We start from the raw sequence: 27215 nt of genomic DNA on the forward strand, positions 1-27215 counted from the left end.
ATGTCTGTTTTGCTTGAGTTAGTACGGTGGAACAGACTACCAGACATGCAACCCCTGTGCAGTGCAGCACAGTCCAGAAAGTACAGACAAAACCACCCAAAACTCAAGAGTGGATTAGATCATGCTCAAAATCAGGTGCCTACTGCCCCCAGGGCACCTGTAAAAAATTCAACCTAAATTGATCCACATCATCTTTTTACTTTGAGCTCAGACAACCACATCCCCAGGAACTATTACATGGCTGGCTTTGACATTTTTATTTCTGGCCTGGTTTTGTCATTTTTAATTTCACTGACTTGACATGACACCAAGATCTTGACTGCTGCCACAAGCACAAACAAGAGATCACCTCCTTATATCCTGGCCCCAGAGTGGAAAGTACGAAGGGGGTGAAAGGGATCAGCGTGGTTTTTAAACACAACTGTTTCACCAGCTAAGAAGTCATCCTGGAAGCAGCTGGTTTGGTGAAAGAACTGGAGGGGGGCAGGGAGGGCAGGTTAGGGAGCAGGAATGCACAGAAATTGAAAATAGAAGCAGGTGAGATCCATTTAAACCCATCTGCTGAGTTGTACAGCAAAGCATACTCAAGAATAAGTTAGCCAGAATGGCAAAATCTCTGCCTGCATAGGTCTACAGATCTGAAGGGATTCTGCAAGACCAAAATGCTAAAAGGAGATTTTACAAAATTGCTGTTAAACGGGGACCTTGCTCCTGATGCTGTGGCCTTAGGAAAAACAACTGCAATGCCTGAGGTGACAGCAGGTTTGTGGAATCACTCTGACTCAAAAGGGCTTGCTGAATTTACAGATTTACTGAGGCTCCTCTCCAAGGAACCAACACCTAAAATACAGACAGATGTGTGAAATACCACCCCAGCTCTCACTCTTTTGTTATTGCTTTGCACTCAGCAGAGGAAATAGATTTCATTTCCCAGTGCCTCCAGTGGAGAAGTCCTGATCCCTCTGGAAGATGCAGTTTCAGGGAACAGACAGCAATAAACACTCCATTTTGTTTAGTTTTATTTATCCACAGCTCACCTGAAAGTGAGGTGACAGCACAGGCACCTGTTGTTCAACATTACCAGCAGCTAGAACTTTATGAAGTCTCCCTGTGTAATAGCTGGTTTGCAACAAGTAAATAAAACTTCACCTTTGGGGCAAAGACTAGCAAAAAACAAAGCCTTGCTTCTGGTGGGCAAGGTAAGAGCAATACAGAAAAACCTGTAGGAAAACATACTTACCATATACATTGGTGAACCACACAATGTTGCTGCCATCATGTTATTCTGCAGATATCGGGCAAACCCAAAGTCAGCTATGAAGAGAAAAAGAGGTAGATCAGGATCAAACACCAGTTCTAGAAAGCCTACACCTTCTTCAGTTGATTCCCTCTCCTTTCACTTTCCATGATTCTTCACAGCAAGTGAAGTACCTCATCTTAAAAAGACTTTGATAGCTCTCCTCTCAAGCAGCAACATCCCAGTGCTCATTATTAATGCACACTACAGGAGGACAGACCAAGCCACAAAAACAGTATTCAGAAGAACAAACTCCCACCCATTTTTCAGCAATCAACAGTCACTTCTTCCTGTATCCATTTGCCCACACTCCAAAATGTCAGCTGCTGGAAGTTGGTAAAGCTCTCTTGACTTTGATGAGAGCGTGCCAGTTCATGCTAGCTAGTTCATCAGCTGCTATCTCAACTTTTAATTTGGGGAACTGAAAGCTCCCCTCCACTGAAAAGATCACAATGTAACAGCCATCCAAGAGAAACCACTACTTCCCATCACCCGCCTTTCTAGACCAGCCCTACTGAAAACAGTCTTGCTCTGTTCCTTTAGAGGAGTTTCAGCTAACCCCAGCACAAGGTCAGAAAGCTGAGCCATAGTTCACCTGGTGGCTAGAAAAGCCAGGGACAGGGAATACCAAGATGAATTACCTCTGCAGGTTACTCAGCATCTGATCATATGATACTTGGAGGTTCTCTCAAGGTTACCGTACATATCAAGCTAGGAGACTGACACAGCTGTTTACACTGTCATCTGTCACTAATGGACTGGTACAGCTAGCTACTCCTTGGACCATGTACTTCGCAAGGAAGCAGGAGGGAAAGGATGCAGGGTACCTCACACCCAAGAGCAACTGTGCCCACAGCCCTTCTGCCCGTTTGTGGCTCCCAGTCACTTCCACCTTCTAGATAACTTTGCGCTTTACAAAAATGCTTCAGCCAAATGGGCAGCAATGTTTGAAACTTTTCCACTGGACGTCATTTCTCGGCAGAATGGAAATATTAACACTTCCTCCACTTCACAGTGTTCAGGCAAGGAACAGTTTTGTCTAATTGGTGTCACCTTCAGCTCATGAACTGCAATATAATCAAAGGTCCACGGGTGAGGGTGACATCAGCCAGCACTCATTTCTGAGGGACCACAGGGGATATGTGTACTCTGTAACTGGATTTCTGGAGCATTGGTCTCAACTACTGGTCCATCTGTGCCACTTGCCTAATGTGCAGAAAGTTAATTTTTTCGAGATGCAGCTGAGAAGCCTGCCTCTAATTCAGACTGTGAAACACCTGCTTTTAGGTTCGCCTAACTCCCACTGTGCTCGCTGAGGCCAACCAGGAGAGCAGCTAGTTTCAGGCCTTAAGACACCAACATTTACCTCAATTCTATTAAAAGCTGAAAACAAAAAAGTCACAACAGCTGCTGATTTCTTGGTAAGCCTGGAGACTACAAGCCAATTAGAGCAGGCTAGTATCTGTTTGTACCAAGGGAGGCACCATTCAGCTTGGAAATAGAGGGAGGCCTGCCCAAGTTCTTTCACGTGAGCCCGTGTCCTGGCAGAGCAGAAAGCTCTTGCTGCTACTGCTTGGAGCCAACTAATGGTTATGCCTAGCAGAGGAACTAAGTGAGGAAGATGCAAAACATTAGGACATTTTAAAAAGTGCAACAATTCTTTCCTCCCCCTAGACAGTTCCCCAAAGGAAGATTGAGGCTTGCCACTTATCTGTCACCAAACTCTCCTGAGAGCACTTAGGGTGACATTAATAATGGGGTCTTACCAATCTTTATGCGAATGTTGTTGGGATTTGATTTCCTGCCTCCCGCGTAGGAAAGGAGGATGTTCTGTGGTTTCAGGTCCCGATGGATGATGCCTTTGCTGTGCAGCATTTTCATGGCACCCGCTATCTGCTGGAGAAAGAGCCTGATGGTGTCTTCACTAAGTGTCCGCATAGCTAGGGAGGAGGGAAAAAAAATAACCACAGATTAAAAAATTACAATGCCAGTTCTCTGAAGAGCCCAGAGGGCATATTCTCCACAGCAATTAGCCATACTTGACATTTTTACTTCCACGTATGGCATTTTTATTCCACACACTATTTCTGAATGATTCCTACAGGCAACATGGGAGGGTGTTTGCATTTCCAATTTATTCTGTGGTCAGTGCTGTTTGCAGCCCTGGGCCTCTCATGGTGAACTCAGGCCAGCGGTGGGTGCTGAATTTGGGTTGTCAGCTAGGTTCAAAAAGTGACTTCTGGTGAGGTTTAGGGCTCCCCTCAACAAGAGCTGCCAGGCAGCTCTAGGCATGCACTAGGCAGGGCCTGTGGCCCAAGGAATGGAAGGGTCACTAACTTGGAGCTTTGGTCCATAAAGCTATATCACAAAGATTGTGTCTAAATCTGGTGCTAAGAGGAAAGGCGGTCAGCATTAAGCTTTATGCCTGCAAGAATCACTAAGGTCTAGGCTAGACCTGGAAAGGGTTGGTAGGTTAAATTCTGTCAGTTAGGGTACATGACCAACAGGAAATCTGTAACTTTGGGACAGGAGTCCAAGTCTAGGCCTAACCCTTGTGCATCATCACTTGCTAGACCAAATCATAATTTTAATCCCAAACCTGTGTTAAAATGAACCATGGTCCAATACCTAACAACATACCCCTACAAAACAGCCCTTGCAAACTGTCATCTGATATCCTCTATCTTGTATCCATAGGTAGGAAAGAACAACAAAACCATCTCAAAAAGCTTTTATACACGAATAATAATCAAAACCTGCAAATACAGAAGCTCTGAACTGCACTCTCCTGAAATGTGGGCTGTCCAAAAACTGTGGTGTGAAAACTAATATTGAAGGGATTAAAATAATGTTAAAACGATTCTTCTGATCAGAGAGATGCAACATTAGCTCTCATTATTTTAAGAACTATACCTATGAAACTCTTGCCAAAGCTGGGAGCAGCCTGCTGAACAAAACCCAGGATCAACAGTGCTACCAGCCTGCCTCCTTGTCAGTCGCTAAGCAAGTCAGGCTTAAAGAAAGCACCATTCCATTTGAATAAAATAATTTCTTTTGTAAAAGGTCCTTGTAAATTACTTGGGACTTCATTAGTGTTTTTCCAGCTGTTCTCTAGTAAGACATTAAAACAAGCCGACAGGAGCTTCAAAATGCTATTCTACCTAGTCAGCTAGAAGGGAAGAATTCTTATGAAAACACAGATGAGGTTACACGCAGTTTTAACACAACACAGGAAATTAAAAATCTAACTTTTAAAATATGTGCATGGGAAACAGCAAAGGACACAGATAAGGTAAACAGCACTTAGAATAAAAAATAAACTCCTACCACTCCCAAACCTCACTGTTCTAGAAGGCAACACAAGCAGAGCTGAAATGTCACCATGGCTATCAGCTTGTCCTGGACTTATACACGTGAGAGCAGTGCACATGCATATAGAGTTTCTCTCCCCTCCCTGGGCCTTTTTCCTCATGAACTGGCACTCAGCTGGAACTCATGAGACTCCTCTGCAAGAGGGGGAGATTCTGTGAAGGGATTTCAAGGATACTAAGAGGCAGCTCAGATGCAGGTCTTCCAAACCACACATACCTCCTGAAAAAAGCACTACCTCATCTTTAACAAGGCTTTCCCTGACCTCCTCCTGAAATCTATCAGTGTACTTAGTCCTGTACCATTAATGGTCCAGCATCTTAGCTGTGCTCAATCTTCTCTTCAACAAAAGGTCTCTGCAATATTTCTGCGATTCCTATTCAAGGAAATGTATTCTCGCATGGTTAAAACACCATCTTTAAACAAAACAGCAAGGATTTCAAAGTTTTTTGCCCAATTCAGCTCAGGTGCAGGAAAGGACAAGCTGTCTCATCATCCCCCCACACATGAAGCAAGACTTGAAACTTGGCAGTTCTTAACATTATTAAGCTAGCAGGCAATTTCAAACTCCTGGCTAAATACACTCTGCCTCTAGCAGAGAAACTGTTGTTGAGAGCTTTGTTCTGACCTGCAGTCCCAACAGCACACCACATCTTGAAGGTGTAACCCTCTCCTTTATATAATTTGATAGCTATAAGGCTAATAGAGCACTAGCCACCATCCACCAGCAAACCAGCTAATTCTCCCCAACGTGGATTCTAACTCTTCATACTGAAAACAACAACGTTGCCAACGATCACAAAAAATTCATTCACCCCAAGAAAACAGGGCCTCTAAACTACTAATTTCTGCAGAATTTAAGCTTTTCTACTTCACAGAAGTCTGTACAAAGCTCTCACCCCTGCAAAGGTAATGTTTCCCTGACAGATGCATAATCTAAGTTGGTGTCTTGAGCTTGCAGACAGACTCCCCCAATGCAGCTGCTGTGGCATAGTGGAGCTACCATGTTGCAGCACAGCAAAATGAGACACAGATCTGTTGGATCCTCTAGCAGCATTAAATCTTACAAATCCAAGTAGTGCAGTAAGGTGGGACTATGAAACTGAGACACAGCCCGCAGTAACCTAGAAGTGACAGTCAGTTACTCGGGGACTGTAGGGGCATATCCTTTTACTTCCTCCATTAACACTGTAGGCTGTAACAGAAAAACAAGAGTCCTTGTTTCTGATACTCAGCCCATCAGTCTACTGCATGACAGCAGCAATCTCCAACTGAAAGACAGAGACATAAACACAACTGCGCAACTGACCCTTTCAGCAACTTCAGGATATTGGTCTGCAAAAGATCTTTTAGAAGTACAGGAGGGAGAAGATACAGAAGACTCATTCAGTTTAGTGCCATAAAAAAAAAAAAACAAAAAACAACAAAACGTGTGGAGAACAAACCAACTCTCTCTTTGCTGTCTCCTAACTAGGGAAGCTGCACTAAAAAGGTGGTATTCTCACCTCCACCAGAAAACTGCTGGCAAAACAGTAAGCCTGCACTGAAGTCTGGGCATCCCTGTGGATGTCTGTGGTGAGCAACGTTCTTGCTGAGAATGCTGTTTCACAAGCCTTACTTTGCCATTACTGAGAAGTAATAATATCCCTGTGTTTATTTTCATGGGCTCCACTTCAGTGACGAGGCACTCAGCTTACTGCCTTGGCTACAGCAGCTACACAGGTCAGTAGATCAGAGCAAATATTTATTGTAGGTCAGTGTGGAGCCCATGTGCCTTGTAGCTCTTGAGGTGTAGGAAAAGGATGAAACCACCTAAAAAGTGCCCTGGTCAGCCTGTGCTGAGATACTCAATCTGCCAAGAGGCTGCCAGGTAAACTACAGCAAACAGCCCTTATCCGCTGATCCAAGGGTAGATGCGTTTGAGTACACCTGCTGATGTTACATGACAACGTCATTCTGGAAGAGTTATTTAGGAAAAATAACTTCTCCTCTTACCCACAGGTGCCATAAGTATCTCTAACATGGGCCTAATCCAAATCACACTGAAGTCTGAGAGACCAAGATGATTTATTTGGGGCCTGTCTTGTAACCACCCCAGCTCGATCCCTGCAGAACATTGCCAGTGAGACTCCCGTGAAGTCTTCTGTACAAGACTTATTCCAGATAGGTCTAGTCTTATCAACAGCAGTGCCTTACACCTCATTTGCAGAAGGGTGCCCACACCACTTGGGATGAACTGGGAAGATAATAATAGCTCTTTGCATGTGTTGTGGTCAAACCAAGAACTGAGCTGCTCCCATAGGAAGTTTTCTCCACAGAGATGTGCTCTCCAAGAAGCAGCTTTAAGAAAGGTCATGAATAAACACTTATGAACTATCCACAACAGCCTGTGTTAATGCCAACTCACAGAATTTAAGAAGACATTTTAGATCAGCCTGCTCTGACCTCCCGAGTACCTGAGGCCACAGAATACCTGTACAGCGGATGGTTGCTTCTGTCACACTTGCCACCGCTCTACCACGCACAGTGGCAATCCACCACTCTCAAGACACACCCTATGGTGGGCTTTAAATGAAAGCAACATCCACAGAGATCTATCAGAAGGGAAATGGCATTCTACCGTTACAGAACAAAAACATAGAAGTTGGGCTTATCAGAACACAGACAACCTTGGGTTATATCAGATGGGTCTGACCAACAGGGTAACCCTGCCAAAACGCATATTGCATTGAAACGTGCACACACGCACGTCCTCCAGTTATGAAGACAAGGAGAATTAGAGTGCCCTTGGATTCAACACAGAATTACCATATTGCCTAATGCTTGTAATTAGAGGGCAGAATGGATTGGGAAGCTTACAAGCATCTCGTTCAATGAGAAACAGGGGATTTGCATGTGCAGCTTGCATAAGTGTTACAGGAACAACCAGCAAAAGCGTCTGACTAGTCAGTGGGAAAGTAAATGTTGCAATTAAATACCATCACACAATTATTAAAATAACTGAAGTCGCACAACAGCCATTCAACAGAGATGAGCCTCCTGCATACCAGTTAAAATACCCTGGAATTTTCCAAGATGGGCTTTCAGGAAGAAAATCATCATTGTCAAAAGCACCCCAAGAGCCTGCAGAAGCTGACAGAGGAGATACCCCAAAGGAGCATGTGGTGGAAAGGAGAAAGCCATGTGATGCAAAAGCTGACACTTGTATCTAGGCTCTGAGATCTGGAAGACCCAGATCTCTGCTGCAGTGATGGAAATAACTAACTTTCTTGCTGCAGTTCCTTACTGACTGTCACTCCCTCTGGAAATCTGTGCCTGCTGGGTTTTCTTTATTGGCAACCAGCACACAGATATTAAGAGTTAAAATAAAAGGAAGCACCAATTTCCCAGCCACAACAGCTGCTCTTTACAGTTGTCAAGATAAAATATTTTATTGGTAAAAACAGAGCTAAAGGTAACTATTTCAAATTAACTCAGGCAAAGAAGGATCAAACTTTACCCCAGGCAACACTCAAACAAACCAAACTGGGATAAAACTGATTTTTTTTTTGAAAATGCAATTCATCATCACGTTCTCAAACTAGTCCTGCATAGTCTCATTTGATAAACAAGTGAGCTGTATTAATAGCCTGGCTAATTGCATAGTATACTTCACTTCTTTTTGGTGGGGTGGTGGAACAGAAAAGACAATAATGTACACATGGAAGCAGCAGAATGAACAGGAAGATTTTCTATAAACCCATGTTTCTATAAATAATTTGGCCAGAAGCTGTGTTCTTGTTTACATACACAGCTTAGTCAACAAGAGTGCACAGCCCAATGCTTTAACATCAAGGTTCATTTCATGTGCATGAAAGCCAAAAACTTTAGCTTTCAAAGCCCACGCATTAGTAAAACTGAAGCTTGACTGTTCTTTACAAGTATTTAATTATTAAAAATTTCACTTGTATTCAAGAAAAAGAAGGTACCAAATACAAAAACATTTTCACTTGGTATTCATAACAGTGTTCCACCACCAAATATGCTCCTTTTAAGGCGCAGCAATACCCAAGACATGCAAAACACCATCACTTATCTAAAACAAAGCACACTAAACTTGGATTTTAAAAAACAAATGCCTGTCACTTGTCACCTGCATTTTAAACAAACAAAACACATGAAAGGCAAAATATTCCTTCATTTTCCTTCAAATACTAAATCCTTTCCGAAAATTAAAGTCCACAAACATAATTCATTACCCTGTATGAATAGAGTGCTGCATACTCGCATCAAACCCCAAATAATCATTCTAGGAATAGCAACAGTAGCTGTAGGGTAAATGTAAATTTAGCTTTTAATCCTTCAATCTTTGCCATTTCCAGGCATTATGTACCTGAAATAAGGAGCCTGAAGTATTATCCAGCTGACTAGCTTTTAATTTGAACAGTATGAAAAAACTTTGTTTAAGCATGACCCCAAGCCACACATGAAATGAGATTATAGTTGTGTTTTCACATTTAGTAATCTTCTAGTTAACATGCAAAACAACAAGAAAGCTACTTTGAAGAAAAAAAATAAGTCAGGCCAACAGAAAAGAAGGGCTCGTTCTGATTGCAGCGAAGCAACTTGTTACCCTCCTACCACTTAGGTGCTGAGGTGCAACATAATTGTCACATAAGCCACAATTCTGAACTTGTGCAGTGGGCTCCACTGAAAAATAGATTAGGAGATTGAAGCCCGAGTCCTAGAAATGCAACTGGATAACATGGACAGCGTGTTTCATTTGGTTTGATGGCAAAGACACAGTCTCACCAAAAGGTTCTTCAGGGTGCCACAGTCACAGATACCCATGCTATATTCTCCAAAAGACTCTGAAGTTAGTAATTTTCATCAAGCTCACAACACTACTGGCTACTCTACAGTCACCCTCAATGACGTAAGAAATGTGTTCTGTCCTAGATGTGAGGAGACCCTTAGGGGAAAACAAAGAAAGTGAAATATACTCTTGGGATCTTATTTTAATCCAACCCTACAGAACTGAAAGACTTCACTATAAATAGCTTTTTTACAGTGACCAAGAAAAAGACAAATCACATCCCCAGAACTGCTAAAACATGTTTAATCTATAAGGCCACTGTAACTAAAATACGTAACTACCTACAACAGTTATCACTGACCTACATAGGAAAGACTACAAGACTAGCTTTATTGTCATGGATTCTCAGTTTTCAAATGATTATCAGGGGTGAACCTCTTAGAGCAGTGATACTCCATTTATTTTGCAGTTCAAAAAAAAAAAAAACCCCAAAAAACACCATTAGCTCACAAACCCCAGGAACTTTAATGAACTGAAACAGTCAGTGTTTTCTTCCAAATACAGAGAATATTCTTTGTATTGTTCTACTTACTGTGAAGATAGTCTGCCAGGTCACCACCATTACAGTACTGCAAACAGAAGAGAAAGCTCAGTTAATGCAAGGCAAAACAAAGGTTAAAAAGGAAAATGGTTAGCTTCACTAGGATGGTAGGCTTATCATGGTATTTAAACATAAGTAATCACACATATGTCAAAATATGTATTCAGAAACTGGCAAGAAAACAAACAACATTCCAGCAGGTTCCTCTTCTGTCCTACTTCCCCTACACGTTATGTTGCATTGTGATACACCAGCATTAACTAGCTTCCACGTGTGTGCACATCACTGAGACAGATAAAACCAGAGCAAAGCAGAAGGGTCACCACTGGAGAGACCACCAGAAAAGCTGTTTCGGGAAAGCCTGGGAGCAGCTACAGCTGAAAACTGAAATTCCCCACATCACACATTCTGTATCATGAAGGAAAAGTCAACAAGACCTCAAGAGTGAAGGCTACAGAGGAAAGAAAACATTTAATAGCGTTGCAGCTAAACTGTGTGGAGAAAATTTACTTTCCATATATCTTTGGAGCAGATACTACCCAGTAACACCCATCTGACCCTCAAGCTGAAATGTCTGACTGATTAAACCTGTGCCAGTGTGACCTTCTGACAGCAGCAATATGAAAAATCCCCCTGGCTGATATCTTTATCCACACTGCTCCAGTTCTCAAAGGCATGCAACTGCACATTAGATTAATAATAGCATCACAGGTGAGACTGAGCAGAAAGCACTACTTGTATAACATGGTGGTATATTTAAAACAAGTTTAAAAAATTAAAAATTAAAAGAAAAAAAAAAAGAAGAGCGAAAAGGGGAGAGAAAATGAGAAAATAATAAAAAAAGGCACACTCACCTCCATAACCAAGTAGACAGAGTTTGCCAGTTCCTGGGGAAAGAGAACATGGAAAAATAAAAGATTCATTCATTGAAACATTTCACATGTGTTACAGCTGCTGCATTTCTTTTTAAACTGGTAAACTGGGCTCTATATGATTCAAACTGAAGAGAGGGAAAAAACTTCATTACAGATCAATTCCTGGAGGATTGCTTACTATGAAAGTGCCAGGTAGTTAAGCATTTTATTCCTTTCTGTGTGTGCACATATTTAACCAAGCATATCTCCTGTACTGTGGCTTGGGTTTTCATGTTCCTTTCTGGCTTTTAGGATTAACTGCGGCATGCAACGCAGATGGCTGGCACACTACTATCTTAGAGCCTTAATCATTTCCACATTTAACTTGGCCCTTTATAGCAGCTATGCCCACATGAGCAGCACTAGTCTGAACAGAGAGATAAGAGCAACACAACTTTGGGACCTGCAGTTCAACTCCACTTGCTGAAAAGTGCCCAAGAGATTCACTTTTGATTTAAGGGCAAAAAGGAAAGATCTCAGGTTAAAAATGTAATTGCGGACAAACAAGTTCTACACATGCATTAACAGAGTGCTATTATTGGGTGGCTAAAGCTGTCAACATTACCATGGGGGTCAAGACCAGCACAATCCAGGCCAAATGCTTTTCTTCCTTAATTTGCTACAGGTGCTGCACTGTGATACTTGTTACAATCTTGAGAGGTTACCCCATCCTTAACTGATCTCCACTGGCTCTCTGGCCTTCGGAGGCATGTACAAGGCGGTATATACACTCTACAAGCACAAGATACTGTGGAGAAGTGCTCCACGAACACAGAGCACTAGGGAGCCACATTAGTCACGTTGGTGGCTCTGCAACACCCACACTGACACCATGGCTGTGGCACTTGCTCAGCAGAGCCACCAAACCACTAGCAGAGAACAAACATGAAAACAGGCATGGGTAGACCCAGAAGGGTGAACGACTCAAAATCCTCTTGTTGAAAGAGTCAGACCGAAGCAGATCTACTACATGAAAGCCTGCATGCTAGAAGTCACTCCTAAACTCAAGGCCCAGTCCTGAACAAGCGCAGGCAGCAAATACCTGGGTGAGTGGAGAAGCTCTGAAAGCAACAGCAGAGCAAGAGACTTAATTTCCATAGCTCCAGGGCAGCATGCCTTTACTTACTGGCTGTTTAGACACCTGCCTGCCTGAGTCCTCTTCTGAGCCTGACTACAATTTCAAAAAGCCCCAGCACCCACCCTACCAGCCTTTTAGTTTCCAAGCAGTCTCCACTGTCTGCTCTCAGCCCCTTTCATCTTGGTCTGCCCACAGGACTCCACCTCCAATCTAGCCTCTACCAAAGTGACTGCCTTTGCCAATGCCTCGAGTCCTCAGCACCTCCCATCGTTTCTCTTGCAGTCCTCTTTTAACCTCACAATGTGAAATCTCAGTTTCCAGATGCTCGCTGGAAGACTGGTTGGAGGACATGAGGGAAGGGGATGAAGCTGAACTACTGCAATTTGAGAGACTCAAGGTACAGCTGCATGCAGCACGGGCCACCCTGCCCCAAGGGGGGGTCAAGGCACCGGGCAGCCTCGGCTCACGTGGCTCCCCTGGTTTGAGTGTTCACCAGAGCTCGGCACTGGCTACCCCTGGCTCTTACAGCTGCTCTCACTGCCAAGCCCAGCAGAGCTTTTGAAGGTCTCCCTGTTTGTCCAGAAAACAATTCTCTGTGATGCTCAAAACAGTGTTTGTCGCATTTCCTTGCATGAAGAGTACTGCTTTAAACATGCCTTGTTTTCCAATCTCTGCATTTAAAAGCAATACATATTAAGTCACCCACTTCCACACACACTTAGGATGCAGTGGGAAACCAGGCTGTGGTTAGAAGCACTAGCCCACGGGAGCAGCGCCAGAAGAAAACCCCAGACATCATCACAAGCTCTGCACATGACAAAGCGCTGGGGGAAAATTTTCAGAAGCATTCAAAGCCCACCAGCTCCTTCTGTCCTTAGCAAGAACAGTGTAAGGTCAAGGTTTATTAAAGACATCCAGGCCTCTCACTCCCCTGGGAAGCCCAGCTGCAGACACACCAGAAGCTGCGGGGACACACCAGAAGCATGGTGCAGCCGCTCAGGGAAGGACTGTGGGGGTGCAGGCCAGGGAGCTCACTACAGGGCAAGGGCTGCACACAGAAGAAGTATCCAAAGTGGTTTTTGCAGCCCGTACCCAGTTCATCACTGCCACAGCAACATTTTGATAGACACTTCTTGTCTAAGCATGCTGTGATCATTGCAGTCAATAACTCTATGCATTAATATGTATAGTGACAGAATGGCCTGAGGTAGCTCAATATATTATTACATATACAGAAAATGAAGAGGAAGTTTACCTTACACAAACTAAGCCCAAAAGTTATTTGTAATAAGTTATTAGCCAATAGCTAATGTACACTGTACAGTTAGGTTGTTTTTCCACTGTACGTTATTTAAAGACTTTGCAAGCAAACATCATAAAGCAAGTAATTGATTTTTGGCAGCCAGTGTGTACAGTGACTAGGGTGAAATAAGGACCTACACAGGCAAGGGAGATGCTCTGCTCAACTTCCCCAGCAACAAAGTGACCTTGGTGGTTGGTTTTATGCCACCAATACAGGGTGAAGAGATAAGAGGGCAATGCCTCAAAGGCTAGATTCTAGGAGAGTAGGTGGCTCCCCCAACCATTCACTGGCAACAGCAACCTCTGAACATTCAAGCCTTACTAGGAAGCACTCTCCACCCTTCTGCACACACACACCCCAGCAGAGGAACGTTTAGCAAGTGTATTTTCAGATCACAGACGCCTGTAGCAGGGATGACACAACTTCCACATTTGCAATTTCAGCATTTCGAGACCCACTTACCCGAAAGAGATTTGTAGAGATTTTGCCAAGAAAATTAAACATTTGTTTCAGGAAGGGCCCCAGAAACAAGTTCTTGTTTGGAAAAAGCCTTCAGCCAGTAGCTTACTGTGGTTACAAGGGATACAACTGTCTAAAGAGACCTGGTTTCTCAAATGGACAAATGGACTTCTCTCAAGCTGATTCAACAGCAGAAACTACTTCTTTTTCATTTTTATCCTTCCACAGTATTTATCATTTGCTCATTAACAAAACAAGGAAAAAAATACTGCAAGCCAAATTTTGCAGGCTATTGGTTTCTCTGAAAAGAAACAGAATGCCCAACCCACTCATTTCCACATCAGTAACAAGAATAATATTACAGTTTGTTGTGCTTCTGCAGAGGCTTATATCCAAGAGGAGCTACAGATAATTTACTCTGGACCCCTCACTCACATGTGCCAGTCCACACAGCCAAGGATAATCCTGTCACTAAGAAAGCTTAACAAAGGGAGCAACACAGAGGCAACCCTCTAACTTTTCCTCTCATCACAAAGTGCAGCAGTACCCTGACCATACTCCACAACAGCACCAAAAGGCCTCTGCCAAAGACATTAGGCTGAGAATTAATCAGTCTGGATCACTGCCTGACTCGTAGTTCTTGAAGCAGAGGCCCCAGTGATGAAGTTACAATTTAATTGAGTGTAAAAATAGGCAATAGCCTCTGCTGTCTACAAATAACACACATCTGCTGACATAGGACAAAGTAATGAAGAAACTTCATTTAGCAGTTCAGTACAGATCACCCCAGTGCTGTGTTAAAATTCCTCACTAGGACACTAGATGGGATGGCATTATAGACACCAAGACCAAGCAGTCCTGTCTCCCTTTAAATTTTCCCTCCACCCATATGGAGGGTGGCATGATCCTCTTCTTGGAAAGTGTGTGTTTAGGTGTGTCCAAAGGGAAATGTCTGGGTGTACCCACAGTTAGTCATCCTCCTACCACAGCTTAAAAAGTCTGCAAGAGGAAACTTCCTCAGAGAAATCCTCCTCTGCACTCTACCCCAGTGCCTAGTCTCCCACCAAGTTTAGAAAGACATTTAGGAAGGGAAAAAAGTTGATGCTTAATTACACAATACTCCAAAACTCTCTCATCAGTGCAGTGTTCTCAGCAATCTCTGTGAGACCAGTGTTATAATAGATAATGGAGTAAAACCAGCAAAGAATGGCTTCCACTCACACAAATCCTCATTTCCAGGAAGACTGGAGGATGCAGGAGGAATACTTCAAAGATGAACCCAGCCCCACTGTTATGCCCATGTGCTGAGCACCACATGGCTGACGAGGCTCCTGCTGCCTGCAGGAGAGGAGCTGTATGAACTCACGTCCTAAAACCTGTTTACTCTCCTGAAGAATAGTGTACCACTGCCTTTTTGTTGGCCTCCCTTTGACAGCCAAGGTTCATTTTGTACCTCTTAGAAGATATCTACCATGTGCTGCTCAACACTGCCTCTCAAACAGCACCCAGAGCAGCTGCCCAGCAAAGATAAATGCTGCACACAGATCTCTCTAAATGGGGCTAGGACTCATCAATTGTACCAACACAACAGAAGCATAAAATAAAGCTGAGAGTCTGACAGTAGAAGATAAACTTGACACCAACCGAAAGCTAAGCTTTTCCGCTCTGTTCTGTTTTTTTTTTTTTAATGTTACTTTCCCCGCTTGCTGCAGCAGAACCACAGCACACCACATCCTCCTGTTCTGCCAGCAGGATCTCATGGAGTTGGTGCCCTTTTGGCCTATGGTCTCTAGTCACTGCTCTTCTGACAGCAGCAATGGAGTCACACACACAGGCTGTAATGAACACAATCCTGCTTTACATAAACAAGTTCCTAGGCCAGGGGCACCTAGAAAGCTTCTAGCTAAGGCAGGGGCTCCCATGCTGGCGGGTCTCAGGAAACAGAACCCACAATTCTTGAGAGGGAAGATACTTTCCCAACAGTAAAATCTCTTGGTATTATTTCACTCTGGCTCACAGCTTGGCTGGAGCAGGCAAGAGTGAAAGGAAAACGGTCATGCTATACAAGGATTATCTCTTGATGCAACTATTTGAACGGAAGCGAGATAAAAGACAATAGTTACATCAGTCTGAATTGTGGGAGCACCTACTAAAGCTCACCCTTTGGAAAACAGATCTAAAGCAAATAGCTAGAAGATATTCACATGCCTTTTGACCTCACACAGAAAGAAAAACATGTCCCAGAGCCTATTGTGCTTCTCTGCTATCTGGCCCTGGTTGTTCTCTTCACTCTTGAACCTTACCAGTAAGGAACTCAGGAACATTTCAAGCAGGTTTCCAATTCAGGAGACAACAATTAACTCAGATGAAGGAAGAAAAGGATGAAAGAGGAAAGTACTCATTCACTGCAATATAATCTTCTCTCTGCACAGACATAAAATACCACAAAATGTTCCTCAAATCCAGACTTTCAGGATTCAAGTCGTGCAGTCTGAGAGGTCTTGCACCAAGAGCGTTAGCACATTATAAGCAACCAGCAACCACTTTCCTCTTGTGTATGGACTACACTGGAAGTGAGAAATCTTGGGCAGTCACACAAGTACAGTCCAGGAGATGATATGCAAGCAACACATACCATCATCCATATCTTCACCTGTTTCGGCACATCCAGGTTCAGCAATAAAACCTGCTGCTGCTGACTGGAAAGTGTTATTGTCACTGTCAGCTTCCCAAAAGAATGAGAGCTCCTAATTTCTTTGTGTAGATCCCAGGGAATAAGCATAAACAGCAAGACCCAGAGACACCCACAGCCTTCTGCACTGGCTCTTGACTGCATTCTGCTTCCTACAGACCTGTCAGCTTGCTCCCAGAAAGCAGAGCACCAGCGGAGTCACAGGGCAAGCAGAAGGAAGGCAGACACTGAAGTAAATTATGCAGCCCTGAAGTGTCTTATGGCCAGCCTTGCAGCAGGTAGATTTCTTTAGGACCAGAAGAAAATGATGCCAAGGACGGGTGTTACCCTATTCCAGGCACTACGGTACTCTCTGCTTACAAAACACATGAGTTGTTTCAGGACAGGTTGTACTTCAGAGCAGATTAAAAACAGCAGGAAGTTATCCTCTGGTTCTACATGGGCTTCAGAAAGGGAGGGAAAGTACTTCCCATCCCTCTGGCAACAGTCATAAAGTCTGACTGTGTGACATTAAAAACCAAACAAGACCACATCATGACCATGGAGCTGTTTGCCAGGCAGCTAATACCACCACAGACAAATGGTAGAAGAGCTGGTAAGACCACCTGATCTTCAGGCAACCTGAAGAAACTTCACCATCTCTTCCACTGGACATGAGCTTTCTCCAGGCTCCTTCAAACCAGTCCAGTCTTTTCTCTCCACCTCTACTCCCAGGCAGTGGCAGGCTGCAGTGCCTGTCACAGCCCTGCTGACCAGGCACTCTGCTCTTGGCTTCACACAAGTTCACTGCAGCCTTGATCAAAGCCCTGAGATTCAACACACTCGCTGGATGACTGATGGCTACAGCGCTTGCAGAGAGCTCAAAGAGGAAAACATGACTCTCCTTCGGAGGCAAACTGGCCTCTGCAGAGCAGCACACTACAGCAAGTCAAAGCCGAGAGCTGCATCTGAGCCTAACCGCAGAAACCAATATGTAGGATTAATGTCATAATAAGAGCATAGAGACAAAGTGGCAGGTTCCACAAGTCACAGAGCTTCAAGGCAAGACCAAAAACATGCATTAGAGCAAATTGAAGACTCATGCTGCTGGGATACTGAAAAGCAATCACTTCTTACAGCAGTCATGTTCATCTGGGGGTAATGCTGCGCCACCTACACAAGCTCGTGCCCCCAGCCAGCCAGCTCTTAGGGAGGCATTACTGCTCGAGAGCATCCAGCACAGGTCATATCTGTGTGCAGCAGCTGTGGCAGTCCAGCAAGGGTAAGAGACTGCAGAAGATAAAAGCAGCAGAATCCTGAAAAGTTTGGAGTTTCAAACATGGAATTTAAAGAAGTAGCTACCCCTCTGCCAACAGGCAGAATAAGACCCATTAACTTCTTTAGACAAAAGCAAGCTCCTTTTTGCAAATGGCAATAAATTATGTTAATGCTATCAAGAGAAGAAACTTCAGAATTCTAAAAACAGTGATAAAACACTGAAGATCTGATTTGCTTTTCTGTATTTATTCCTCATGTCCTTTCTGTACCAGTCATATTATAAAATGAATGTTTAAGGTTGAATTCCCCATTACCTTAAGCTCAGTCACATGTACTGGAATGAAATCCTTGCATACCATAAAGTTGATTTTATGAGCCTACCCAAAGAGCAGGAGTAGCGGGGGGAGTGCTGTGGGTTGAGGCAGACAATAAGGCAGGCTACAAGAGTTTAAGTTTTAATCACACACTCACTGAGATATGTGCAAATACAAGCAAAGTAACTCAGTCCAGAAGTTTGATTTTAGAACCAATTAATGTAGTTCTACTACTAAAGTTGGGAACAGCTTGCTTTATTAACAATATATCCCAAACACAATCTGATACCCTGCAGGAGATTTTTTTTTTTTTTTTTTTAAGCAACTCTGGAAATTAGAGGCCCAACCTCCACAGGGTTTTCTATGGCAGCTGCATGACTGGCCTTTGCAAGTCTTCTCTTTTACATCCATTTATTTCATACCTCATTTACTAGATTTAAGAAAACAACACACAGCACAAAGGTGTTATAACAAGGAGTTTAAAGAAAAAAGGGTTTTCTTTCAAATAAAAATGGTTTTAATTTAAGAGGGAAAAAAAAATCTAATTACTGGAAGCCGGAGTAACATGGGCTTGAATCTGCAGTATTTAAAAAAAACAAAAGAGAACTGAATATGTTTTATCATACTTAACATGCTGGCTATAATTGCCAACTAAACGAAAAAAATATCAGTCAAATGCAAATGAAGAAGCCTCCGGAGAAAAAGTAGTCCAACTGCCCCACTGTGTGCAGAGCCATGCAGCAGCACACAGGCACAGGAAACACGGAGCCTGCGCGCTCCAAAGCCATCCAGCTGCCCGCCGGGGCCGCGTCTCAGCCCTGCCTGACCCACCTCACTCTCCTCTGTGGTCCCTGGGGTTTCCCATCACGCCAGCAGCTCTCTCACTCTGGGACACCAGCACGTACCGAGACACCTGGGAGCCCTTCCCTTCTGGAGATGCAAGACGCTTTGCTAAACAGGATCTCTAATGACTTAAAATTCTGCATCTTTCATTCCCCCCACTGGAACCACACTTTCTGGTTGATCTCTACTATGACAGCTCGGCTGACCTAATTCCTCCTGTTATTCTGATGCTAGGAGACAAGCCAGGTGCTCCTGCAGCCAGACAGAACATTATTGCTCTAAGCAGCCAGCGATGCAGAATTTGATTCATTTCTAGCAGTCCCCCTTGAAACAACCTTGCTTAATAAACAAACGCAGCTTTGAGATCCTCACTTTGCATTTTGAGAGCATTTCTGTGTTTATGGTGGTATTTAAGGCCTGCACATCATAAAGCAGGTGACATCACACAGTTAAAGCATCCCTTTGCTATATACCAAGCACAAAAGAGGTTTCTAAAGCTATCTGTTGGCAGGGCTCTTCCCTGAATTTTGTCATTTATTATTAAATTTCTCAGAGAGGAACCATAACATCTGAAGACAGTTAAGATGGCTTCACTTAAGCAAATTATGTTAGGTCTGTACCTGAGAAACACTGCCTTGGAAGACCACATCCTCACTTTCCACCGTTTGCCATTTACTATTACTACATGAACATGCATAACAGCAAAAAAATCCCAAACACAAAACATCAATCCAAAAAACAACCCAACCAACAGAAAACAAGCAAAAAAGTATGTACTTATTTTGAAAACAAAACCAAAACCATCTCCTTAACTATGCAGATCAAAGTCCACCACATCTGCTGACCACCCCTGCACTTAGCTTCTCACTTCCCACTGTACCCTTCGCGTGCGCCGTGATGAAGGCAGTCTGCCTCATGGAAGGCACACATCCACTTCAGAGGACCAGAGCTTCTCTAGCAGTTTCCTCAAAGCAAACCAGGGCCACCCAGCTCAGATTCCTACCACCAACACCAACCCCATGTCTGCTGTTTGCTAGTCTGCCTGCTGTGCAAAAGCTGGTATCAACAGGTGGGAAGGTGGGGGGTGAAGGAAAGGGAGAGGAAAAAGGAAGACACATGAAAGAGAACGGTACCCTCAATTCTCTACACATGCTTGAGCATTAAGATGAGCTTTTGAAACACAGGTTTACTAAAGTTTCACAGTTTAGGGTCAAGCCCAGCCACAAAATTATTTTTAATTGGGCTTTGGTTTAGACCTATAAATATTTGGAAGAAATTCCAACAACAGTTCTCCATCTGAATTCAGTCCCACCCAGCTACTGATTAGAAACCTCTTCCCACCATCTTCCAAATCTCCACCTCCTTGCTTTGCTCACTCCAACCAAATGCATTCACTCATCACAAAGATTTAAACAGTAGAAATTTTCATAATGGAAACACTGGTGGAACTTCAAGAAAAACAGCACAAATAGCACCTCAGCCGTTACCAGAGCTTTGCTGTCAAACTGTGAACACAACAGCCTACCAGTTTCCGATTACTCCTGGGAAGCATTCCTTAATCTGTCATTATAGCCTGAGTAATGCTACCTTCCACAGGAGCTTTAGAGGCTATTAACTTCCACGTCACTGGCTCTTCCATGACACCTTAATCATGTGAGAGAAACACAGGTATTTGCTTTACACACAGGATGAGTAAAACAGTGATCATAATTTCAGAAATGCAACAAGACCACTCCCTCTATAAAAAGTCCATGACTCCTCTGAAGTCTATATTTAGTGGGCAACATTTGCTAGATGTTTCTGTGACCTGCACAGTGGGGTACTCAGCCAGTGAAGCCAACATTAAACAGAAGTTCAAGACTATAAAATTCTCTACTCTCCATAAACACAGCCATTTTTGTCCACTAAACTCTCAAGCCTCATCCTACAAAACTACTGGGAGAGGGTGGCTGGATTTTTGTCCTTTTCCCCTCCTAGCTCTAAATTAAGCCAGATCCAATCTTCAGTAACAGAATGATCCCCTTCAACAGATGCGAGGATGCTGATGGAGCAGGATAGCAGATACCCCACTCTTGTCCGCAGTACAAACAGAAAGAGGATTGCTTGGCAGTTCAGAGAAGCCTGCACTTTACACCCACTCACCAGGCAACGTGCCAGCCTCGCTCAGGGATGGAATTAAAACAGGATTTAACCAGGCAGGCAGCCTGACCTCGGGAGTGTGATCTCCCAGACACACAGTGCCTCCTTAGTCATTCCAAGTGTCACAGTGGAGCCCTGTCTCCCAGGATGGGGCACCCAAACAGCAGTGCCTGAGGAACAGAAGATCCTGCATTAGGTGGCATGAGAGGTGGCGAGGCAAGGAGGTGACACTGCAGCAACACCGATTCATCCGACATCGCGCTCGTCAGCGGAGCGCTGCAGCAGAAGCGAGTGGTGCTGGAGGGCACACCAAAGGACACTGCCGCATGCGGGTCCCGGGGGGCAGCAGGAGGCACGTACACAAGATGCAGACTACCAGCTGAAGGCTCCATGTTGGAAAAGGGTGATGGTGCAGACACACAACAAAACACCTCAGCCCAACAGCCACAGTCCTATTGATCACAAGGATTTTCTATAACAACAGAACAGCCTGTTATTACTTGGCTCTCAAGACCAGGGTGACTGATCATTAAACTGAGAAGTGTTTGTTCTGCCACCCATGCCCTAATCCATGTGCACAAGAAAAACTGCACTGCAAGGACTCTTGTGTTCTTTGTCTCCAGTAGCTCCAGGTGATACAGTCACCCCAGCAGAAATATTTTTGGTGAGTCGGTACTGCACGAGTCAGTTAAGCATTAACCTCAGCTCATCCCGAGCTGGTGAGTACAATAAGCCAACTTGACACAAAATTATGGAAAGCAGACCCTCGGGTAACCTACGCCAAACTAGAAACTTAGCAGCACAGTGCTCTGTGTGATGTTAGCAGCTATGTTTCTACAGCCAGTCCATCCCACCGGAGCAAAAATTAAAAAAAAAAAACCCAAAACCACCCAATACCCACACAAGTACAGTCATAGCTAGGCTGCTTTGAGAAGCAAACTCAGATCAAGAACACAACTAGGGAAAACATGCCAGTAAAGTAATCCTTTCATGCAGGAAAATGCTTTCTAATACCCAAAGCATGATTTATGTCCAGGAATAGCAAATTTTCTGCCCTAGCACCAACACAGCCACATACAAGATCTTCAGCTGACATGTATTCAACCAACCTTCCTGGGGTAGCTGGCACAGCACAGGGAAGAAAACATACCCCGGATATCCCACTGCCCCTGAGATCTGAGTTACATGTAAGAATCTACTTCTTACTAGTCTGGAAGGAGCTGTCTAGCACACAGTGCTCCCAGGATCCGTTAAGTTCGAGAGTTACCTTCCTACCATTGAATCCCCTTAGCTAATCAAGTGATCTCTAATCACAGACTCAGATTCAGTGTCCTGGGTCACAAAAGAAACCAAACCAAGTCCCACACACCAGACCACATGCCACTAAGCTTTCAGTGTCAACACATGAGAAGAGTTGAGCTGATCCTCAGAGTTTTGGAAATCTGTTTTCCAAGAAACCTAATTTCCAGGCCAAGTCCTCATTCGGTGGAAACTATCATTTATATCCTTGTTGTCACTAGTTTCCACCTTAAGGAACAAGAGCTCATTTGGCTGTCTTCAGAGTAAAGAGACTTCTGGTATCCAGATGTCCCTCCAGACTGCTGTACTCCCATCGGCTGCTGCAGTCTGGAGACCCAACTCTAGCCCCTCTGCAAGCCAGCTGAGTCGTCAGGGATTGCTCAGTAGCAATTAATGCACTCCACATATGGTGGAATACAGTTTTTACTTTACATCAAACATCTCCTGTGCCTAGGAAAGAGCTGCACCACAACTCCATAAAGACACTAAATAGGTAGTACTTTTAGAAATGCAATACAATATGATTTATCCTCTTTTTGAGCAGGGGTTTCTGCATTAGGCTCCTGGACTATTCACAGCACCTCTCATTAATAAGTGACCACATAATAATGGGAATATGCATATTTCATTTTGCGAGCCATTCTCATGTAATGATGCTGCTCTTAGAACTCCAGTGAGGAGATCCATAAAAGTCCAGACACTGCACTTCTATGCATTAAACATTCACCAGTATCATTTATTCTTAGGAAGCTTCTTATTTTGTTGTTATTTATGAACTAGTATCACAAAGATCTATGAAATGAAAAGGAACACAGCAATTCTCCTGGATTTGAAGAATAAGTGTGCCTGGGTGAGAGCTACTGTCTGTATTAAATATCAGCACAGCAATTGTCTGTCTGGGGCAAATATGGCATTACATCAAAAACCTTGAGTTCTATGAGGCCTGGTTAGCATTAGGTTTTAACCAGGAAAATGCAAACGAAAGCATCATTAGGTGTAATCACTTGCTTATAGCCACTGTGGTTTTGGCAACCATTTCCTTATGTGTAAGGAACACATGAGTAAAAGTTAAAGTTACTCTTGACAGGAGGTGCAGAGGAAGGGACGACACAAAACACAATGACAAACACAGCTACAGGGCAACATTAGGATTCACAGGAAATATTTTTCCATTTTTGCTCTATGATGTTGTAATACAAGAATAAACCTCTTCAGTTTTAGAAAGCCTAAAAGTAAGGGCTCGATTAACTGCAACTATGAGCTTTTTGAGGGTAAATATATATGCAGCCATGAATGAAGTAACCAATCTTGTATCAGAGGAACAAGGCGAGCAATAAGTAGTCTTTTCCAGAAAGTAAGGAAAGGTGGGCAGAAGCCAGCCTTCCACAGAGCTGCACTTTTACCTCTGCAGATAATTTACTCTCATACAATTCCTAAGCAGACAGAGCAAGGCCAAACACTCAGACACGTCACACAGGACACTTATGTGGGTGGACCCCATCAGACTGTCTGATGACCGATCACCTCACACCACAGGAGACTCCACACCCTAGCAGCACTATATAACATCCAATGCCAGCTAAGTCATCTCATTTTGTCCAAGAAATCAAATTACCCAGGTCATACAAGGACTCTCTGACAAAGCTGGTAACTAAACATACACCTGGGCATGCCATGAGCGCAGGACCATTCTCAAGTTCCTGTCTTGTGGTATCTTACACAGCTTCTTGCTAAGACCTCATCAGCCTACACTGCTACACACAGAATTTAACTTAAGCTCATTTACCCTCACATAAAAAGAAAAATGCATTGCTGCAGTTGTAACAGTGACGAAATCGCTCCTTCTGCAGGAAATGGCTTTGAGCTGCTTCCTACATGGCAGTTATTTGAAGCAGGGCAAGGAACAGAACATGAACAAAGGTTTTGAAAGATCTGCAGCAAACAAATCCAGCAGCCTAATGCTTTATAGAAATGCAAATTACTGAGGAAGTGCAGGAGCAGCCACTCTCTCCCTCAACTGAAAAGTTAAGTAAACTTAGAAGGCACAGAGGGGAATGTAAAAAACACGAGATGTAATGTCCCAAGCAGCCTGTGCCTGAGGAAGCTTCCCCCGCTCTGGAGCTGTTCTCTCTGCAGCACGCACCGGGCCGAAGGTGGTCACTGCTCCGCAAGGCCAGCACGGAAGGGTGGTTCCGGAGCCACACTCAGCCGGGCTCTATCCCAAAGGACATCTCCGAGAAGCAATTCTATTCCCAGCAGCCTTGTCCCTGTCCCCGAGCAGCCTGAAATCCCCCACGCCCACCTCTCACCACAACAACGCCAGGCATCAAGCACTTTGTAGGGACCCGGCCCCCTGCAGCACCTCGCCCGACCCCCCTGCGGGGGCAGAGGGGGACACGGCGGGGACACGGCCCGGGGGGCGGCGGGCAGACTACAGCACCCAGAAGGCACCGCAGACCGGCACCGCCGGCCGGCGGGGACTCGTGTTCGGGGTGACGTGGAGGCCACCGGAGCCAATCCACGGGAGCAGGAGGAATGTCAACAAACACGGCGGCCTGCGGGACACGTGATGCCGGGGCCAGGGCAGGCAGCTCCAGATAACCCCCCCAGGGCCACCCAGCCAGCGGTCAGCACAAATACCAGACCTGGGGGTGGCACAGGCGGCACTGACGCACCGCACGCCAGCCCCTCCACCCTGAAACAGAAAGGGTCCATTTTAGGCTTTCAGATCCTGCGGTGATTTTTTTAAAAAAGCGTCATGTATGTCAAAGAAAACTTCCCCTGTGACCCAGCGGGATTTTTTAAACTCAAAATTCAAGGGGGGGAAAAAAAAAAAAAAAAAAGTCATTGGATAACTCGGGTTGCAGAGTGGATCGGTTTTAGCCCCTTAGATTAGATCTTCAGAGCTGACTCTGAAGGAAAAAGCAACTGCGGGAAACCACAATAATCTAAAAATGTCTGCTGCAGTTTTTAACACTTAGTGATTGCCACAAGGACAACAGAAAAATGCAAATGAAAATCCTCTGGAACCGAAGACAATCATATGCTACAAAGTCATGCTCACACTATTTTTACATTGCCTACGAAAAAGAAATTTTCTGAGGGAGTGTATCCAGACCAGAGAAAGAAAATAAAAGGTAGGCATGCCAAGAATAACTGCTGTAATTTTATTTCTAACATTTTGAGAACTTGTGAGCTTCCAACACAGACACATTCACCACACATTGCATTTCACTGCACAACATCCTGGGAGCAGGAGCTCCCACCTCAACTCCCAACTGTGTAAGAGTTCTGCGGTCCAGACAACAATCAAAGCTCAGCCATGTTTGTTTACCTTCCCTGACTTTTCAGAGAATCTCTTTTATCCCAGAATATACATTTGATTACAAAACATCTGTTAAAAAACGAAATTCCACAACTCCAACCTCTCTCAAATCCAGAATGCTTTGCCAATAATTAAATGTATTTACCTGGAAGTCATACAAGGCAACGATGTTTTCATGTTTCAATTCCTAGAAAAAGTAAAACAAAAAACGTAAGCCAGAAGCAACAAAAGGCATATAAACAAAGACTGAAGAAAACAAACCAATCTACCTTTACCTTAAGTATTTTTATTTCCTTGCCCAGCAGAGTTTGAGATTTTGCAAGGTTCTTCTTGTTAATGCATTTCACAGCTACTTCCAGCTCAGGTTTCTGAAAGAGTGCATATGTAATTCAAAGATAAATGTAAATTCCACCAATAATTTACATTAAGACAAGTAGTCTCTTAACAGATTATAAATTCTACTGAAAGAAGTGTTTTGCAGCACCAGTAAAGGCCTCTCACTGTATCCTAAGGTCTTTCCCTCACTTGTTCAGACTTGTCCTTTCCCGAATTATGCTTGTCAGCCCAAGGAGAAAACCCCAAGGTTCGGGGTTTTGTTACTACTTTGTACAATGATTATCCTCTTATTTAATCGCTAGAAATAAAAGCCCTGTGGGAGCCATGGCTTATCCCAAGCCCTAATGATGGAAAATCCACTGCCGGATTGGTTTCCTTTTATGTACCAGTAAGCGATTTCCCCTGCTCTTGGAAAAATTAAGTGGAGAAGGACAAAACTTCAGACACACACACAAAAAAACCCAAAGCAAAAGCGTTCTACACACTTCATAGCGTGTGGGGATTTATTTTTCGCTCGTTTTCGAGGTAAGGGCCACTTTTGGCAAGCAGGACATCTCTGGGGACCCCTCCACAGCGGGCTGCCGGGCTCCAGCCCTGCTCTGCCCACCCCAAGGTGAAGCCACCTGCCCGGGTCCTGCCGGGACACATGCCTGCCTCCCAAAGAAGCTCTAAAGATGACAATAATAAATAATAACATCTATATAATAATAAAAATATATCTACCACCAGAGTCTCCCCAGAGCCCGGGGCTGATGCCCAGGCTAAGAATAGCCACCGCAGCCCAGCGGGGACGGGGTGACCGGGACGCGGTGCCGAGCTCGGCCCAAAACAGTCAATAAGTAAAAAGCAGGAAAAAAGAAAAAGAAGAGATTTTTCACCTCTTTGTGCCTGCCTTTGAAGACGACGGCGAAGGCTCCGTGCCCGATCAGGTCCTTCCTGCTGAACTCAAACTTTCCCACCGTCTCCATGGCGCTGCGCCGGGGGGTCCCCGGAGCCGGCGGGGAGACTGCGGCCGGGACGGCTTCAGAGCTGCAAAGGGACGAGGAGGAGGAGGAGGATGGCGGTGATGAAGGAGCTGCCTTTAAAGAAAATTAAACCTCTCCCAATCCAAACGCAACGGAGAGCCCCCTCCCCACCGCGCTCCCCCCCACCCCCGAGAGCAGGCAGGACCCGGAGACCCGCTGGCGCTGTCTC

General features: G+C 44.3%; 1 protein-coding gene across 4 annotated transcripts in view; it reads right to left on the minus strand.

Annotated features, from left to right (window-relative positions):
- ULK1 (unc-51 like autophagy activating kinase 1) overlaps nt 1-27112 on the minus strand; it is an 83410-nt gene extending 56298 nt beyond the window's left edge. For all 4 annotated transcript variants that reach the window (XM_026859650.1, XM_026859649.1, XM_026859648.1 and 1 more), the window contains exons 1-7: nt 26900-27112; nt 25961-26053; nt 25831-25872; nt 10917-10949; nt 10054-10090; nt 3064-3237; nt 1241-1314 (exon numbers count right to left, since the gene is read on the minus strand). In XM_026859650.1, the coding sequence (XP_026715451.1) occupies nt 1241-1314; nt 3064-3237; nt 10054-10090; nt 10917-10949; nt 25831-25872; nt 25961-26053; nt 26900-26989 (543 nt within the window). In that variant the 5' untranslated portion in view covers nt 26990-27112. The remainder of the gene's footprint in view (nt 1-1240; nt 1315-3063; nt 3238-10053; nt 10091-10916; nt 10950-25830; nt 25873-25960; nt 26054-26899) is intronic.
- Between the last annotated feature and the right edge of the window lie 103 nt (nt 27113-27215).

This window comes from Athene cunicularia, assembly GCF_003259725.1.
Source record: "Athene cunicularia isolate RWA chromosome 15 unlocalized genomic scaffold, athCun1 chr15_part1, whole genome shotgun sequence".
NCBI classification, from domain to species: Eukaryota; Metazoa; Chordata; class Aves; order Strigiformes; family Strigidae; genus Athene; species Athene cunicularia.